The sequence below is a fragment of the Stomoxys calcitrans genome, chromosome 2, assembly GCF_963082655.1.
Source record: "Stomoxys calcitrans chromosome 2, idStoCalc2.1, whole genome shotgun sequence".
Taxonomy (NCBI): domain Eukaryota; kingdom Metazoa; phylum Arthropoda; class Insecta; order Diptera; family Muscidae; genus Stomoxys; species Stomoxys calcitrans.
This window is the reverse complement of record NC_081553.1, coordinates 213,767,791-213,785,724: the sequence shown is the minus strand read 5'-3', so window position 1 is coordinate 213,785,724 and position 17,934 is coordinate 213,767,791. Positions and strand designations below refer to the sequence as shown.

The following is a 17,934-nucleotide window of genomic DNA, read 5'->3' as shown; positions in this document are numbered from 1 at the left end:
GGCAATTTTGCTTATTTACGTAGCCATTCAACCAGAAATGAGCCTCATCGCTGAACAAAATTTGTCAAAATTTGAACACATTTCGAACCGAACACTGATTTTGGTAATAAAATTCAATGATTTGCAAGCGTTGCTCGTTAGTAAGTCTATTTACATTATGGGGTCCTAGATATTTCGAGGTGTTACAAACGGAATAACTAGATTAGTTAGGGGAATACTAATCCAAAAAAAAACTATTTTTTATTGTGTTCTATCTTTTGTCTGCTTGATTCTGTTGAGTGTCAAAGCCCAGGAACTCTACGACTAAGATGGGGTGCGTCCACAGGGATCTGGGTCTGAGTCGAGTGGGTCTGGCCGGGCAGTTAAACAGTTGACGTGTATCGTGCGGTCCCTGGTTACAATCGGGACATACATCTTGCACGTCGGCATCAATCCCAGCTCTGTGGGAATTGAGGCGGCTGCATCTGCCGGAACGTAATTGAGCCAGAACTACTCTGGACGTGTTAGACGGTGTGTTGCTGTAATAGCATTGATTGGTTTCTTAGATCGAGATTTCGTCGCACCAAATTCAGCGGTAAGATCTGTCAATATGGACAAATGCCTTTTTCTCATCTGAGAATCACAGAAAATGGTATGTCTTCTAGGCTGTAACTGGACTCTTAACAACATTTTTCTTTTGTAGCGCAGTAAAAAGGAAAATAACTCCACTTCATATATATCTGCCAAAAGAACACATCCAACTTTTTCAACCAAAACACACTTCCACAACCGCAACTCTAACAATCGTCGATTGCCGGAAGAGTACATTTTCAATGTAGGCATATTGCAGCCTATTAAAAAAAATACTTTCTATAGAAATACAAATTTGATAACCCTTTTAAATCCATTTCCCATACACACAAGTTTATTTTAAATACATTTATTAACTAAGAAGAAATTTAACATAACACCAAATAGTCTTTTTTGGTTTTTATGCTTAGAGAATTCATAGATAAGTTTAACGATAGTACACACACTTCATACACTTCTAAAAATATCGTAAAAACAAACTTTTTTTCCTAATCCAAACAAGCTTAACTTATAAAGTTCCAATCAAGGGAGAGACATAATAAATAAATAAAATCTTATATGAGCGAAGTTAAATTTAGGTTATGTAGCTGTGGAAAAGAAGGCTTTTCGAGTTTCGGGTTTCCTGGGTTATGGACATAGCAATTTATGTGTTAAGCAAATATACGATGGCATTGAAACCAATTGTTTCTTGTCTCTGAGGTTTGTTGTTTAAGGTACTATTTTAAAATGTTTAAAAACAAAAGCTGAACAACACAGTCATTAATTTTGATGATTTTGAGTTTTGTTTCGGATTTGAGGTTTGTATGGCTGTAATGTTTTTGTTGCTTCTTCTGAGGTGTTTGTTTGTTTGTTTTATTCAATTCAGACACTTTTGTCAAGTAAAGTTTGTTATAAAAAACGATGATAAAATAACCTAAACTACTAAAGCTTCTAGTTTGCAAAGAGAGCAGAGCATGGTTCTTATCTCCAAATTCAAGTCAGCAATGGCCGGTAGTTGGTTAAAAACCAAAAAATGGGAGATATGTGTTTGTGATGTAGGAATCAGAAAAACAAATTCAATTTAGGTTGTAAAAAGAAAATTCATTCAAAATTTGTACTATTGTCCAAGAATGGTAAAAAGATTTCTCTCATATAAAATAAAAGTGATCTAGAGGCCTTCTATACATAACCAAGTGCAAAATAAGCGTTGCGGACCATTTTGAAGAGGAGTTTTACAAGCATGTAAGTTGTCGATCCTCGTCAAAATCCACACACAAATGTCTCAAGTAATCTGCATAAAAAAATTATATTACCAAACAACTGACATCTCCACAATTGTTATAACCAACCTTGTCTTTATAGAAACACATCCTCATGAGATGTTTGCCTTTTGCTTCATGTTGCCATTTTGGTTTCCTTTTTTCGTATACCTATCCTTTGGAGACTAATGCTTTTCCTTACCAAGCTTTCATCATGTGCTCTCCTTACACCTCTATGTACTACATATTATTATAACTCTAAATTTTACAATTTATAGTCCTGCGTCTCTCTCTCTCTCTCTATAGATCGCCAGCATCATCTGAAGCCTCAGAACTATCATCAGATGATTGTTGTTTAGATTTTTTATTCTTTGGTGGTGCTGTCTCATCTTCGTCCTCTGAACTGCTGGATGAACTTCCCGAACTGGATGAACCGGACTCTCCCGTGTCGCTGGAGCTATCCGATTCGCTATCCGATGATGAAGAACTGGAACCGGATGAACCCGAACCAGTTGATGATCCATCTTCACCATCCGACGAAGAATCTGAATCATTGTCAGAACTCGATGATGAGCTACTGGATGAACCGGAAGATGAATGACGTTGTTTTTTCTGTTTCTTATTACCCGTCATGTTGGCCATGTCCAAGGCGTTAGTTACCCCATTAGCCATATTTTCCTGACTTTTTTCTTGCAATTTCTTGTTTAGTTGCTTCGTCCTAGAGGTACGATGTACATATTTGCGTTTCTCTTTGCATTCGTATGACCAATGGCCAAATTCCAGGCATTTTTGGCAACGTACACCATTGGGAAAAGCGGCCGCTAACTTGGCATTTCTATAATGAGAAAGCAAAACAAGTAAACATCTAAAATCTATTAAACCGCTTGTCTTCCATTTATAACAAATTACCTTTTCTTTAAGGAAAGCTTCCTGGCTGCCAAACCAACCAGTGTCATTATCAGTATTTTCCGAAATCGCCTTTGGGAATAAATTTTGGTGGCCGTTTTGTTTACCCTATAACGACATAAGCCCTGAACTTCACTAACACAGCGTGGACGTGGTTTTTAAAATTTTAATTTTTATTATATTCTAAAAACCCTTTCGTATATATGTTTTTTGCAAAATTAGTGTTGTCAATTGCCGGTACGTCGTAAAAACGCCATTGTTGTTAAAACAGTTAGTCGTTACGTATTGTATAACAAACTATAAAGTGGCATTATGAAAGTAAAGAGGTATCATACTTGAAAATTAGTTGAGATTATTTTCTGAAAATAAAGCTGCATGGCTGAATTATTTTAAAGGTTGCTTCATATGTAATACAACTACAGAGAAACCATATGGTGAAATCGCCAACTTGCCATAAAGCTGATAGACATTTCCTCTAGCTTTGATCCATTCGGAAGATCATGCTACACCGATGAATCAAAGCTAGAGGACAGAGTGGGTCTGGGGGTTTACATTGAGAAAAGCGTGACGTGGTGTGCTGCTAAGGCGAGGACTTTGAGTGTAAACATCTTTACAGACCGTAAAATTACCATAAGGGTAATAACAACCAGGACGGTAAGGTCACAAACAGTCTTGCAGTGTAAGATGGAGATAAACGCTTTCTCTGAGGATGCCAAAATCCGCATCGTTTGGATGCCGGGCCATAACTGAGTAAGGGGAAATGAAAGGGCCAACGATTTGGCGATGAAGGCCAGAGGAGTGCCTACAATAAACTTGGTTAACCCGCAGCCTTTCGAGTCGACGCAGTCCGAGTTTAGGGAGTTCTCGATGAATGCGCATGCAACCCTGTGAAACAGCGCAACGCTCGGTAGGACGACGAGAATCCCTATGGGGGATCCATATCGTGAGAAGACGAGGCTATTACTGAAAGGAAGAAAGAAGGCGGTCAGTATAGCTATTGGAATCATGACGGGACACAACCAGGACGGTAAGGTCACGAACAGTCTTGCAGTGTAAGAAGGAGATTAACGCCTTCTTTGAGCACGGCAAAATCCGCATCGTTTGTGGAACAGCGCTACGGTTGGTAGGACAACGACAATCCTATGGGGGGACCCAGATCGTGAGAAGACGAGGCTATTACTGATAGGAAGTAAGAAAGAGGTCAGTATAGCTATTGGAATCATAACCGACTACGAGCTCACTTATGTAAAATCGGTGCGGCAATTGAGGGCATGCACGGAAGATGATGAGACGTGTAGCATTTTCTTTGTCATTGCCCGGTTTTCGCGTCTAACATATTCCGGAACTTAGGTGGGGAGACTAACTATATCAGACATGAACCAACTTAGGGGAGTGGCATGGAAAACAATTAAGGATTTTGTAAGTAGCATGGAATTCCTACCTTCGAGACCACAACAAGCCAATTACTGTATGTCATGGGGCGGATTTTTATCTGCACCTTTTCAACCTCACCTAACTTAGGAAAACAATTGTTTTAAAATAAGAAATGCTGGCGATACTCGTTAGATATTCCCCTTATATAAACGTCAATTTATTGACCCGAAAGTAACAAGGCAAGGAGGGGAGCCATTCGTCGTATTTGTGATCTCCGTGTCGCTGAACAGCCATCACAATTTACCAAGCACGAATCTACAAATGTCATACGTGGCGCCAAGTCGCGCAAAGCGCTATTCCCAGACCGAATCTGTACACTGATGCTGAAGAATCTGGATCTACCTAAAGTCGAGTTATTTGTAACTGTTCTCATCCTGTCTGAACTCTATTATAGTACCCGATGTTTGGAAGATGGGCAGTGTGATCCCATTTGTGAAATCTGGAAAGGACACAACCAAGGGGAAGTCGTACAGACCGATCTCCCTTCTCTCATCAGTTGCCAAGGCGCATGAGGGACTACTCCTCCCTTTGGACATGCATGCATTATGAAGGCTGCATAGGACTACAACTACTTAACATGTCATCCCCGTATACAAAAGAAGAAACAATGTTCTCAAGTCCCTTGTCGGCAGCACTTGGTGTGCTGACAAGGAAACCTTGGACTAAACACCTAATGATTATGGATATTGTGGCTAGACAAACAAGGCGGATTTTAAAAGGTGGTGTTATGCGAAGAGCTGTTAACAGCCGACCATGTTTGACGGTATTAAGATGTTATGGCGAAACAACAATTGGTACAACAATCACAATTCAAATGGTACAATCAGCCATCTTCCCATCAAATTGATCGACGTTTTGCCAACACACACAAAGAAATTTGTGTGCGTGTGTGAATGCATGTGCGTACATGAGCAGATAATATGTGAGAAAGAAGATAACAACAAAGAGAATGCAAACAAATATCTGACATCTTAATACCGTCATACATGGCCGGCTGTTAATAGCTGTTTGCGTGAGACCACCATTTTAAATCTGGCTTGAATTCCAATCAACATTGCGTTTACTGCAGAGTAACGTGACCCCGAATATTAATCCGTTGCGTTTCGTATGGCTTCGAATAACTGCTGTTTAAGACTCTGCAACCCCCTGCTGTCACAAACAGCTGATACCAAAATTAGGGGGTGAAAAATTAGAATTTCATTCAAACAACAGATTCTATTGTAGTCCAGGAGCAGTAATTTTTAAACAATAAAAAACAACGACAAATATTAATATTATAAAATGTTTTGTTGTCTTAGAACATGTTTAAATGGCAATATACATAAAACCAATCGCACTCATCAACCCAGCAATCGAATCAAAGAGCCCGAAATACATCTTGACGCAGGAACTGCTGGTAAGTTGCGTTGTTTCCATCAACCGTATGTTTTAATTGTAAAAATATCTGCGTGTATTTTATTTGAATAGGCTCGGAAGTGATTTTGCTGTCCAACTATATGCGCATAACTGGCACTGGAGGAGCTTTAGCCACAGCACCATTAGTCCAATCAAAGTCTTATTTTGAAGTGAAAATACAACAAAAGGGCATATGGTCTGTAGGTTTGGCTACACGCCAAGCAGATTTAGATAAGAAATATGGTGGCTTAGATAAGGAAAGTTGGTGCCTGTGTTCGGACAATGTAACGCGTCACAACTCGGAAGAGTATGGTCCTGTTGTGACAACAATAAATGAACCTAAATCTAGCAATGGCGATGTTATTTTAAATGACTCCGCCATACCAGGTCTAATTGGTATCGAAGATATGGATGAGGATTTACTCTTAACCACGGGTCGCAGTGATGGCGGTGTTAGTGCGACAAAAACAGCTCAGGAAACGAAAGGTGAAGCGACTGATAGAACAACAGCAATCACCATGCAGCATAGCTTCCCCGATGAGGGAGATGTCATTGGTGTTTCATTCGATCACATTGAACTGAATTTCTATTTTAATGGAAAAAATTTAGATGTACCATTCCGCAATGTTAAGGCCAGTACTGTGTATCCGGTTATATATGGTGAGTGACTTGTTTTATATCCTATTGATCCAATTAGCTTATGAATAAATGATCTAAGTTCATTTTGAGCGCATAGGTAGCAGGGCTGATAATGAGCTCGCATAAGATCGTGGGTTCGATTTTGTCTGGTACTACTGTAGTTTTACAATTGTCAATTTTGTTCACAATAACCAAGCCAAATTTTGTTTTATTTGGTTTCACTTCATTTTTGTCTGTCTTTATCATTCATTTCAGTTGGCAATGGCGCAATTTTGGATATAATCTTGGATAAATTTCATCACCCACCACCCAATGGCTTTGAAAATATTATGCTCGAACAATCTCTGTTGTAAAAATCCTGCAACCCACTGTTTCTGGGAAAACCCTGTTAAGCGAAAAAAAAAAACAAAAATGTGAATACAATAAAGGCAATCAAGAGGAGAAGAAGGGAAGAAACAAACATTCCTTATGTACTGTTAACCATAAATTATTCTAGTCTTTACATTTCTTTTTCCATACCTACGATTTCAAACTGTTTTTTGGTTTATGTTGAGTTATTTTTTTGAAGTATGAAAAAATTTCTTAAAATTATGAAGAAAAACGAAAAAATTTTACGTGATTTTTACTCATTATTCCATTTGTATTAATTGTGCTCGAAAATTTTCTAGCCTCTTAGTTTACTTAATTCCTTTATTCTTAAGTTTTATTGTTAATTTACTTATATGGTTTCTCTATTTTTCCTATATACCTATTTATTAACCAAAATATCTTCTCTTGGCATTTTTATGATCTTTTATGTTCTTGGAGAAAGACAAGGCTTGTAATTGTATATGTATGTATGTATTAAAAATATAATCCTTATTCATGCAACAAACTATAAAAATAAATAAAAACTAAAATTATTTAAAGCGAATAATAAATTTCCGACTTCTGTTGTTGTTGTTGCTGTAGTAGCAGTGTGTGGTACACTGAGGCGGCAGCCCTTGCCGGTGAAGGAATTCATCGGGGCCATCCGGTACATACAACCGGCTGCCATACAACCGACTTCTGTGTTTTTCTGTTGTGCCAAAATTGTTTTTGTACTTATGAAAAAGTGTATTCTAGGATATGACATGAGATTTGATCTTAAAACTAATTTGGAACGTGGAAATTTTTCTCAGCAGACATTCTCAAAACATTTTGCGAGACCTTAGGGATGAAAGAAAATATAAAAATTAGTAAGCCAAAAAATTTCAAACAACATTTTACGATGTGAAAAATATTTTCTATGAAAATTTCAACGTTATTTTTAATCTAAATAAAGTTTTCTATTTTAAGCAACCCGTTCCCAATTTTGATTGAAATATTTGTCAAACAGACAGACCACATATACCACTAAAGTAATAGTGGACTTCTGTAAGGGCCTGCGATGGCTGACGGTCGGCCCGCAAGGCGATGAGACTTCTTTGGTCTCTATGTCGGCTTTTCGTTTGTCTTTATCTAGCGGCTTTCGTGGCTCTCTTATTTCATTTCTTTCAAGGACGAACACAATTGACCATTATGGAATGTTGAAGTTTCCAAAGAATAAACAGATATCATGGACTAGGAAGAATCCATTTGTAAGTTCTCCAAGCTCTTTGACATCGACTACGGATGTAAAAGCATCAATCATCAGGTAGGGGAATATCTTTTTGATTATTTTATTGATTTGATTGGTGTTAAGGAGGCAAATAATCCATCCGATGGTAGTCTCCATACTTAATTTGCTAATTGGGTGGTGTGCGACCGAGTGATGTGGTAAAAAATTGAGTCGGATTGGCTGGGTAGATGAATAGTTGTTGTTGTTGTTGTAGTAGTGTGTTAAACACTGAGGAGGCAGCCCTTGCCGATGAAGAAATCCATCGGGTCAATCCGGTACGTACAACCGTCTGCCATGGGATTTTATGAATAGTTGCCCTGTGCAAGCGGGACACATCTAACATCAATCCTAGCATAGTAGGAAATATGGACGGCTGCAACTACCGAAACAAAGTTTAGCTAGAATTACTTTGTTATGTTGAGGTAGGCTAATTTAATATTAACTTGGTAGCTGTTTAACTCTGCTGTTTAATGGATGTTGTTGTTGTAGCCATATTTGCATGTGGAGGTGGCGATTCTCATCACGCTCCTAAAGGCAAGCAAGCTCGTTTCGGTCCATACGACCGATCGACACGGGAACAAGTTCTTGTTTTTGTAAACAGTTTGCATGGGAAGATGGCGATCCTCGTTAAGCTCCTGTAGGTGAGCAAGATCGATCCGGTCCAAAGGACCGATCAAAGCGGGAACAGAGTGGCCATTGGTTATTTAAAGGCGCAAATAACTCGCCTTCTCATATCGAGCATTATAGCCACTTAGTATTTATGCAAGAGCCGGTGCAGGCCGGCCTCTCACAGAAGCTCTCCGTTCGATACCGCTGATTGTCTGCGACAACCGTTGCAGCTACTCCGTATGGAGCATTCGACTATCCGCAACCTGTGGGTGCGCCCGGTAGCTCGCAGCTAAGCTTCTCGTGGCAGCAAAGAACAGCACGCAAATTGGAGCTCACTGTTCGATTATGTGTAATGCTCACAGCTATACCGTGCCGCCAATAATGGTCCACCCGATATGCTGCTTAGTCTAGATTCTATCTTCAAAAGATCAACTTCTCGTTCTAGAAAACAAAATAGGGATCTTTGACTTTTCAGGAGATCGTTCACAAAAAAAATGTGGAGAAACGCATCATACCACATCTATGTATGATGTATGTTCAGGTCTGGATTTTATTGCACTACGGGTTGTGCAGCTGAGTAGTTGATACTAGGCAAGCCAAGTCCACAAGGTTTCTTTGTCAACATCCTAAGTGCAACCGACAAGCGCAAGACTTTATCACATTGTATTGCAGTAACATGTACGGAGGATCTGGAAAGGCTGTCAAATGTGATGCAAGGCGTTTTAGGAAAGTTGGTAGCCAGCGAATCTTTTATTTATCTACCGACATGTTTTCGTTCTCTATCAAGTTTTGAGAGAACTAGTGCCACAATCGCTTGACTATTGGCGAGAGAAGAGATATTGGTCTGTACGATTCTTTCTTACTTTAATTATTTTGTGGCATCAGTTGTGGGATCAATCTGCTCCTTTGTTAAACCTTGGGAACTATCAGAATGTTAGGAGTAAGAGTCTGTTGGATTGGGACCGATACAAGAGTTTTCACTACGTTCCTTGAAACAAGGAGTCATATAGACTTTTGGACGGGAAGCCTCTTTCAGACGATGGTGTACGTTGAATTAAAGGCACCATATACGATTTCGATATATGTATGTGGACATTCAGGCTGCGCTGAAGGCTTTGACAATGGGAAGGATGGCAGCCTCCGCTGCTCTGACGAAGGGTAGCGGGGAAACAGGCAGATGAATGGATAGATGTTGAGCACAGACGGTTTTTCAAAATCATTTTTCTCCTCAACAACCTCCCATTTTCCCTAATTTGGTTAAGGTTTTAAATGGCTTTAATACTTACAAATGTCGCCAGCATTTCCTAGAGTGTAATCACATTGAAATATATTTTTCATATACTTGTTGGTATTTGAACTCATGCTTTTGGAGACCCTATAAACCTGTATTTGTAAATTAATTTCCATTTAATAGGTATATTATTTTTAATTAAAATTTCAATTAGAATCAAATCTTACATTATTCAGGCAGAAATTCCTCATCGGCGTCATCTTCCTCTTCGCTTGTACTTTCATCTTCCTCCTCCTCTTCATCCATTCGAGATTTATTTTTAATATTTACCACTAAGGATTCTATGTCCAATAATTGCTTGTTTATTCTCTCATCAATCATCTCGTTGGGAGCTGTGGCCATAAGTATAGTAGAGGGACAATCAGGTTCAATGTCTGCAGCGGTAGCAACAGCAGCTGCAGCAGCCTGAGATGAGGTTGAGGGTTGTGGCTCTGCTGTTCTAGAGAAACTGCCAGTAATGTGTTCCACTAAACTGGATTTAAGCTGTAGTTCTTCTACCTTCAATGAATGGTGAATTTTAATTGTTTTTTCTTTTCTTTATATGACTTAGGTCTTGAATTGGTCGCCTTACCTTTAATGTGTTGATATTTTCATTTATATCGCCCAAAATCTCTTCCAGCAATTTTTCTATTTGAACAAGTTGCTTTTGTTCCTTTTGAATAGCTTGAACTTTTAGATTTTGAGCCTTACGCATTGTTATAATTTAAATAATAGAAGTAATAAGTTGAATTGTTTTTTGACAAACCCGGCTAGTTGAAAAACAATAACAAACAAAAACAGATGGTGGATAACGGTTACCAGTGTGGCGAATTAGAAGTTGGTATGTCGAGTTGCCAACTTCAAGGAAATGGAAGTTAACAAAAATGACGAGAGATGTCGCCAATGAATATAAAATTATTAAGCTAAGCTGAAGCAACAGTTCAAAAAAAAAAATCCAAATTCACTTTACATTGGTAAGTAAATGTGTTATTATTTATCGAATGGTGTTCTTGAAGGAAAATTTCAATCTTTCAGAAATTGCGTTCAATGAAACTGGCCAAGTGCTTAAACATCTGTTTTAATTTTTAATAATGTCAAATAAAAGTAAGCTCGCCTTACAGCGCTACAAGAGAGAACCTCTAGATCAAGCGGCATATCAAGCATGTCTCGACAACATTCATCCAGACACGGTAGCAGATGCGGTAAATGGCTACCGGGTGGAAGTAGTCCTTGGAGAACGATAGCCTCCCATTGCACCTGAAGATATTGACCTCCTTCGGCAAACCAGAGTAGTTCTTGCTCAATTACGTTCCGGCAGATGCAGCCGCCTCAACTCCTACAGAGCAAGGATTGATGCCGACGTGCAAGATGTGTAACCAGGGACCGCACGATACACGTCACCTGTTTAACTGCCCAGCCAGACCCACTCGACACAGACCCAGATCCCTGTGGACGCACCTCATCTTAATCGCAGAGATCCTGGGTCTTGACACTCAACAGAATCAAGCGAAAGATAGAACAACAAACTGCTACAACAACAACAGTTCAATCCCATGGAAGCAGGTTCTATGTACCGCATTTACCCGATGGAGTTCTCCATCGGCAAGGGCTGCCGCCTCAGTGTACAACACACTGCTACATGACAGCCGGTTGTACGCACCGGATTGACCCGATGGAGTTCTTCATCGGCAAGGGCTGTCGTCTCAGTGTTTAACACACTGCTACAACAACAACAACAACACACTGCTACAACAACAACAGTTCAACAAAATAAATTCAAATTTTCTTATCCTTGGTATGTAGATGTGTTATTATTTTATCGAAATGTGTTCTTGATGGATAATTTTAATCTTTCACATAATCAGTAAGGCACCCTCCGTCTGGGAGAATGTTCAACGAAAATGGGTGGTCCCTAAATCATCCCTTTATTCAAATTTCATAAAGGACATTCCGCAGGGGATACCGAGCTCAGACATGGCTTCAAATAACTTAGGAAGTAGAGGTCAATCAAAGGCGGCTGTGTAGTCAACGAAAGTATGGTAGGTATTGACTTGTCCTTCTCTGGTCATTTCCAGGATTTGGCGCAGTGTGAAAATTTGGTCTGTAGTGGATTTACCAGGTTTAAAGTGCATTTTTATCATGCAGACTTTAAATATGAATTTCTTAAACATTACGCTTGATAGAATTTTGTATGCGATGAGCAGGAGACTTAATTATCTGTAGACGGCGCATACATATGTATGTATGTGCAGGTTCGAAAACATCGGCTATGCGTTCTTCTATCCAGATCACGCAGACGAGCTGATGCCTTTGCCTCATCAACATATCGCCTCCGGTCCTTAATAGTTCAGCCAGCAACCCATCGGGTCCTGCTGCCTTGTTTGGTCCTTTATGCTAGTACTATGTTCGCTTTTAGGTTTGTAATCCGTGGCCTATTTATAGATTCACTTCACGAATTACAGAATTGGGAGACGGATGCTGTGTTGGAGAAAGTCAATAGTGGCGCAGAGGTGGATATGCCTCTATGAAGCTGAACATTTGGGTTCGTATCTTGGTGAGAAATTCAGAAAAAAATTTTGTGTAAACGCTGACTTGTGGGGTATTAAACCATAAACAAACTTCTCTTAAAAAGGATGTCGATCTGTTGTAAAAAAGAAATAGCGAATTAGGAGAAGGACGCTGTGATGGTTGTTGTTGTTGTAGCCACATTTAATGTGGAGTTTGCAATCCCCGTCAAGCTCCTGGAAGTAAGCAAGCTCGTTCCTATTCAAAAGACCGATCGCCGCGGGAACAGGTTGGTGGCTATTGGTTATTTAAAGGCGTCAATAACTCGCCTTGCCATATCGAGCATTATAGGCGCTTAGTATTTATGCAAGAGCCGGTGCCGCCCAGCCTCTCACTGAGACTCTCCACTCGATACTGCTGATTGTCCAAGACTACTGTTGCATCTATTCGATATTGTGCATTCCATTATCCACAACTTGTGATCTCGCCCGGTGGCTCGCAGCTAAGCTTCTCGTGACAGCAATGAACACCACAGAGATCAGACCCCAAAGTTCCAGCGTGTATGGTGCTCACAGCTATCCCGTGCCAGGTGCTGCGATGGAAAAAGTCAATTATGGCGCAGTGGTTGACATGCCCCTATGAAGATGAACATTTGGGTTCTTGGTAAGAAAATCAGAAAAAAATTTTGTAATTCGTTTCAAGAAGATGTCGATTTGCGATACAACGCTTAGATTCGGCTATAAAAAACTTTAACTTGAATATTTAAACACTCAATGGTAAGTGAAAAGTTTGTCCCCTGTTTCTTAATAAATTGAATCATCATCTAATTGCAATCTGGCGAAGCAATGTTCTCGGCGAACTACAGTAATATTGGCTGAACTACGTTCCTGCGGTTGCGATTCCTAAATTCCTTTTATGTGTGTGTCCCGCTAGTAATCAACGTTTACCAATTAATCAGGTTCCCGTGGCGGCCGGCCGTATAGACCGTAACGAGCTTGCTCGCCTATAAGAGCTTGACGAGGATCGCCACCTCCACATGCAAATGTGGCTACAACAATAGCAACCTATTTTTCTGTCCAGCCAATTATGTAAAACTTTGGTAAGGTAAGTTGAGGGTGGAAGAGGATGACGCCAAGATGTACATATGCCTTAGCCTCTGCGTAGGCTATCGTATGGCCCATTGCGATTCCTCAAGTAACGACAAGCTTGTAGACGTAGAAAGAGTTATTCAAAGCGCATGAAAATAAAAAATGGGATACAGGCATATTGGAAAGGGCCTCACATCAGTGAAAATTCCTCCAGACAGCCACTTCAGGCTCCTTCAGTAGTCCTGAATGACGAGAGTAATGTGAATGTATGTGCCTTAAGAGAATCCAGAAAAGAAAACAATGTGCTCATCCATAATTCTATGACTCCTTCCCGCCGTTGCAGGACAATGGTGCAAAAGTAACTTGAACATCAATAATTTCTCCTCCTTCCCAGCAAACTTGCAAGGTTTGCTTCTCCCTTCATCCGGTGTGGTGCCAAAGATTTTGAATAACCATAGCCATTCAAGACTTCTATAATCAGCTCAATCTTATGCTTCCTCAGCCCTAAGGAAAATGCCGTTCTTCTCAGTGAGAAACTCCGTTATAGTGTCTTAGTCACCCTGCAACCCAATTACCAAACCCATGGCAGCCGGTTGTACGTACCGGATTGACCCGATGGACTTCTTCATCGGCAAGGGCTGCCGCCTCAGTGTATAACTCACTGCTACAACAACAACAACAACATCACCAAACCACGCTCTATTTGCGTAGTCATCGTAGAGAGAGATTCTATCCTACCAAAGAGTTTACACAGAGAGTTATCGACTGATTTTGTAGAATGCTCACCCAAAACTAGCGAATCATTCGCTTACCATTCCAGTGGCGTAATTTCCCGCCACACCTTGATGGTTCGAAACCCAGCAAAGTCTACAGCACTTCCCATGATTTAAAGGTTATTTTAGTATCGTTTAATAGGTATCGACTAAATCACTTCCAGAGCCTAAAAGATCGCAAAGACTTCTAAAAACGATACATCCGTCCTAACTCCTGTGACTCAATAAAGATCATTGTTGGCAATGCGGGCTCATCTAAACTGGATCCATTTGTGTTTACCGAAAATCCAGACAAGGGAGGGCAACCTCTAGTCAAAACATCCTCGCTGAGGGAACGACATTCATGTCGCCAATGAAGAGAAATCTCCCAGCTAAATATTCCGTCGTCCTAAGCCCCCAATAGAATAGAAAATCACCCGAATTATAGTGAACAAAAAGTTCGTGATCCCCTCAGCCTAAGACATCAGATCGAGCATGACATCTGGCTCCTTAGTTCGTCTTACTCTGCAACTACTTGATCAACCTGAGAGACTATTTCTCTTCAGAGATTGAAACCAAACATGCAAAGGTAAAAAATTAGTTAAATTACCTCAGTAAACATTCACCTCGGGCTAAGTCTCTAATTCGTAGCTATCGGCTTACGACAGAAGTAGAGATCACCAGTCCTATGTTGACCCATTTCATCATTTTTTTTTTCAGTCCAACCTCTGGTCAAGAATTACATTCAGTTACTTAGCCCTACGAGGCTACCGTAGCGCAGTGGTTAGCATATCCGCCTATGACGCTGAAAGCCCGGGTTCGAATCATGGCGAGGCTATCAGAAAAACATTGTTCAGCGGTGGTTTTCCTCTTCTAATGCAGGCAACATTTGTGAGGTACTATGCCATGTAAAAACTTCTCTCCAAAGAGCAGTCGCACTGCGGCACGCCTTTCGGACTCGGCTATTAAATGGAGGCCCCTTATCATTGAGCTTAAACGTGAATCAGACTGCACTCATTGATATGTGCGAAGTTTGCCCCTGGAATGTTCATGGTCAAATTTTGCATTTACTTAGCCTTTACATCGTTCCTTTATGGAACCAAAGATTTTGTCTTTAACCACCAAACTACGATCCAGTATTGTAGTTGAGGCAGCAGCCCTTGCCGATGAAGGACTCGATTTAATCCGGTTAATCCGGTACGTATAGATTGTCGATCTAATGTTTGAAACGATTTTTGAAATCGCAAGCCAGGTAATGAATATTTGACGCATTCGGAATGTTATGGAAGACTTCAAAACGCCATGAAAATAAAACACTCTTTAAGGTTTGGATATAATTTTTTTTTTTCGTGATTTTTCGAACACATTCTAGCTTGAGATCATATTCATTTGCTTTCTATTCGAAGAATAGCATAGCAAAGAACTTATAAAAGTTGAGCAATTGTGTGTTATTATTCAAAACATTTTGACTGTTATGGTGGATCGTGATTTCTGATACGCCATGTTCTTCCACACCTTTGTCAAATTGATTAAGGTGCCCTACATACCCAAAGACTATTAAGTACGATGTAGAGCGCGCTTTTGTTTTGAAACAAGGCTCGTATCCAACTCTTAAATACCTTTCATTTGATGCCCATATTGTCCCAATAGGTATACATGTCCGTTTGGTTGGGTTCTGGGTGTACTTACCTAGTCATTCCGTATATAACACCTCGAAATATTGATCTAGGACCCCATATAGTATATATATATTCTTGATCGTCTCGACGTCCTGAGTCGATCTAGCAAGTCTGTCTGTCGAAATCATGGTCGAACGCGTAAAGCTAGCCGCTTAAAAATTTTCATACATTAATATTGATGTAGGTTGTTGGCGAATGCAAATAGGCCATATCAGTTGAGATTATGATATAGCTGTCATATAAACCGATCTCCCGATTTGAATTCTTGAGCCCCTGAAAGCCACAATTTTTGTCCGAAATGGATAAAATTTTGCATGTAATGTTAAGACTTCCAACAATAGTGATAATTACAGTCCAAATCGGTCTATAACTTGATGTAGCTACCATGTAAATCGATCAACCGATTTCACTTGTTGAACCCTTACAAGCCCCAATTTTTGTCCGATTTTACTGAAATTTTGCACATTGTTTTCCGTTATGATTTCCAACAACTGTCTCAAGTACCGTCTGAAACGGTCTATAACCTGATAAAGCTCCCATATAAACCGATCTTCCGATATGACTTCTTAGAAGCCACAATTTTTGTCAGATTTGGCTAAAATTTTGCAGGTATTGTTCTAAAGGGTGATTTTTTTGAGGTTAGGATTTTTATGCATTAGTATTTGACAGATCACGTGGGATTTCAGACATGGTGTCAAAGAGAAAGATGCTCAGTATGCTTTGACATTTCATCATGAATAGACTTACTAACGAGCAACGCTTGCAAATCATTGAATTTTATTACCAAAATCAGTGTTCGGTTCGAAATGTGTTCATTCACCGTTCAGCGATGAGGCTCATTTCTGGTTGAATGGCTACGTAAATAAGCAAAATTGCCGCATTTGGAGTGAAGAGCAGCCAGAAGCCGTTCAAGAACTGCCCATGCATCCCGAAAAATGCACTGTTTGGTGTGGTTTGTACGCTGGTGGAATCATTGGACCGTATTTTTTCAAAGATGCTGTTGGACGCAACGTTACGGTGAATGAACACATTTCGAACCGAACACTGATTTTGGTAATAAAATTCAATGATTTGCAAGCGTTGCTCGTTAGTAAGTCTATTCATGATGAAATGTCAAAGCATACTGAGCATTTTTCTCTTTGACACCATGTCTGAAATCCCACGTGATCTGTCAAATACTAATGCATGAAAATCCTAACCTCAAAAAAATCACCCTTTATTATGACTTTCCACAGCTGTACTAAGTAAAGTCAAAATCGGTCTATAACCTGGTACAAAACCAACACCTGTATCTGTAAATTTTTGTTTTATTTTTATACCCACCACCGAAGGATGGAGGTATATTCATTTTGTCATTCCGTTTGCAACACATCGAAATATCCGTTTCCGACCCTATAAAGTATATATATTCTTGATCAGCGCAAAAATCTTAAGACGATCTTGCTATGTCCGTCGGTCTGTCCGTCTATCTGTTGAAATCACGCTACAGAGGTATTGAGCTGAAACTTTGCATAGATTATTTTTTCTCCACAAACAGGTTAAGTTCGAAGATAGGCTATATCAGACTATATCTTGATAAAGCTCCCTAATAGACCGATCCGTCAATTTAGGGTCTTAGGCCCATAAAAGCCACATTTATTATCCGATTTTGCTGAAATTTGAAACAGCGAGTTGTGTTAAGTCACTCGTCGTCCGTATTGAATTAAGGTCTTGAACTAATAAAAGGCGCATTTATTGTCCAATTTCGCTGAAATTTTGGACAGTGAGTTGTATTAGACCTTTCGACATTCTTCTTCAATTTGGCTCAGATCGCTTTAGATTTGGATATAGCTGCCATATAGACCGATATCTCGGTTTAAAGTCTTGACCCCATAAAAGGCACATTTCCGATCCAATCCGATTTCACTGAAATTTGACACAGTGACTTATGTTAGGCTTCTCGACATCCGTGTCGTATATGGTTCAGATCGGTTTATTTTTAGATATAACTGCTAAAAAGACCAATATTTTGTTATATACAATGGGACAAAAGGTATTCATTTCACATATTTACACGAGGTGGTGGGTATCCAAAGTTCGGCCCGGCCGAACTTTACGGCTTTTTACTTGTTTTCCATAGAAATACAATTTGTAACAGATTTTCCATAACAACAGATGATCAAAATGGACTTAGTCCGTTACATATTAATGATGTATTGGGTTGCCCAAAAAGTAATTGCGGATTTTTTAAA

General features: G+C 39.7%; 3 protein-coding genes across 4 annotated transcripts; 1 reads left to right on the top strand and 2 right to left on the bottom strand.

Annotated features, from left to right (window-relative positions):
• Positions 1-1,629: 1,629 nt before the first annotated feature.
• Positions 1,630-2,946, bottom strand: LOC106094975 (zinc finger CCHC domain-containing protein 10). 2 transcript variants are annotated; one of them, XR_001222666.2, is made up of 3 exons: positions 2,718-2,946; positions 1,899-2,643; positions 1,630-1,840 (listed from the first exon to the last, which is right to left on the bottom strand). XR_001222666.2 is itself a non-coding variant. In XM_013262219.2 (2 exons), the coding sequence occupies exons 1-2, from the start codon at positions 2,762-2,764 to the stop codon at positions 2,109-2,111; spliced, it is 582 nt and encodes a 193-aa protein (XP_013117673.1). In that variant the 5' UTR covers positions 2,765-2,946; the 3' UTR covers positions 1,630-2,108. The 2 variants fall into 2 exon arrangements, 1 of the variants encoding a protein (XP_013117673.1); XM_013262219.2 differs by having other exon boundaries at positions 1,630-2,643.
• A 2,376-nt stretch (positions 2,947-5,322) lies between these two features.
• LOC106094976 (SPRY domain-containing protein 7) lies at positions 5,323-7,095 on the top strand. The gene is made up of 3 exons (XM_013262220.2): positions 5,323-5,544; positions 5,616-6,203; positions 6,438-7,095. The coding sequence occupies exons 1-3, from the start codon at positions 5,430-5,432 to the stop codon at positions 6,533-6,535; spliced, it is 801 nt and encodes a 266-aa protein (XP_013117674.2). The 5' UTR covers positions 5,323-5,429; the 3' UTR covers positions 6,536-7,095.
• A 2,773-nt stretch (positions 7,096-9,868) lies between these two features.
• On the bottom strand, positions 9,869-10,434 carry LOC106094977 (PR domain zinc finger protein 2-like). Its single transcript, XM_059362937.1, has 2 exons — positions 10,272-10,434; positions 9,869-10,198 (listed from the first exon to the last, which is right to left on the bottom strand). Exons 1-2 carry the CDS (start codon positions 10,392-10,394, stop codon positions 9,869-9,871), a joined length of 453 nt encoding a protein of 150 aa, XP_059218920.1. The 5' UTR covers positions 10,395-10,434.
• Positions 10,435-17,934: the final 7,500 nt, after the last annotated feature.

Excerpts from the sequence above, each read along its gene's own strand:
- LOC106094975 (XM_013262219.2), bottom strand. The coding sequence starts at position 2,764 with ATGACACTGGTTGGTTTGGCAGCCAGGAAGCTTTCCTTAAAGAAAAG. Across the intron at positions 2,644-2,717 it reads AAGCTTTCCTTAAAGAAAAG|AAATGCCAAGTTAGCGGCCG; the intron begins GTAATTTGTTAT and ends TTCTCATTATAG.
- LOC106094976 (XM_013262220.2), top strand. The coding sequence starts at position 5,430 with ATGTTTTGTTGTCTTAGAACATGTTTAAATGGCAATATACATAAAACC. Across the intron at positions 5,545-5,615 it reads TCTTGACGCAGGAACTGCTG|GCTCGGAAGTGATTTTGCTG; the intron begins GTAAGTTGCGTT and ends TTATTTGAATAG. Across the intron at positions 6,204-6,437 it reads TGTGTATCCGGTTATATATG|TTGGCAATGGCGCAATTTTG; the intron begins GTGAGTGACTTG and ends CATTCATTTCAG.
- LOC106094977 (XM_059362937.1), bottom strand. The coding sequence starts at position 10,394 with ATGCGTAAGGCTCAAAATCTAAAAGTTCAAGCTATTCAAAAGGAACAA. Across the intron at positions 10,199-10,271 it reads AAAATATCAACACATTAAAG|GTAGAAGAACTACAGCTTAA; the intron begins GTAAGGCGACCA and ends CATTCATTGAAG.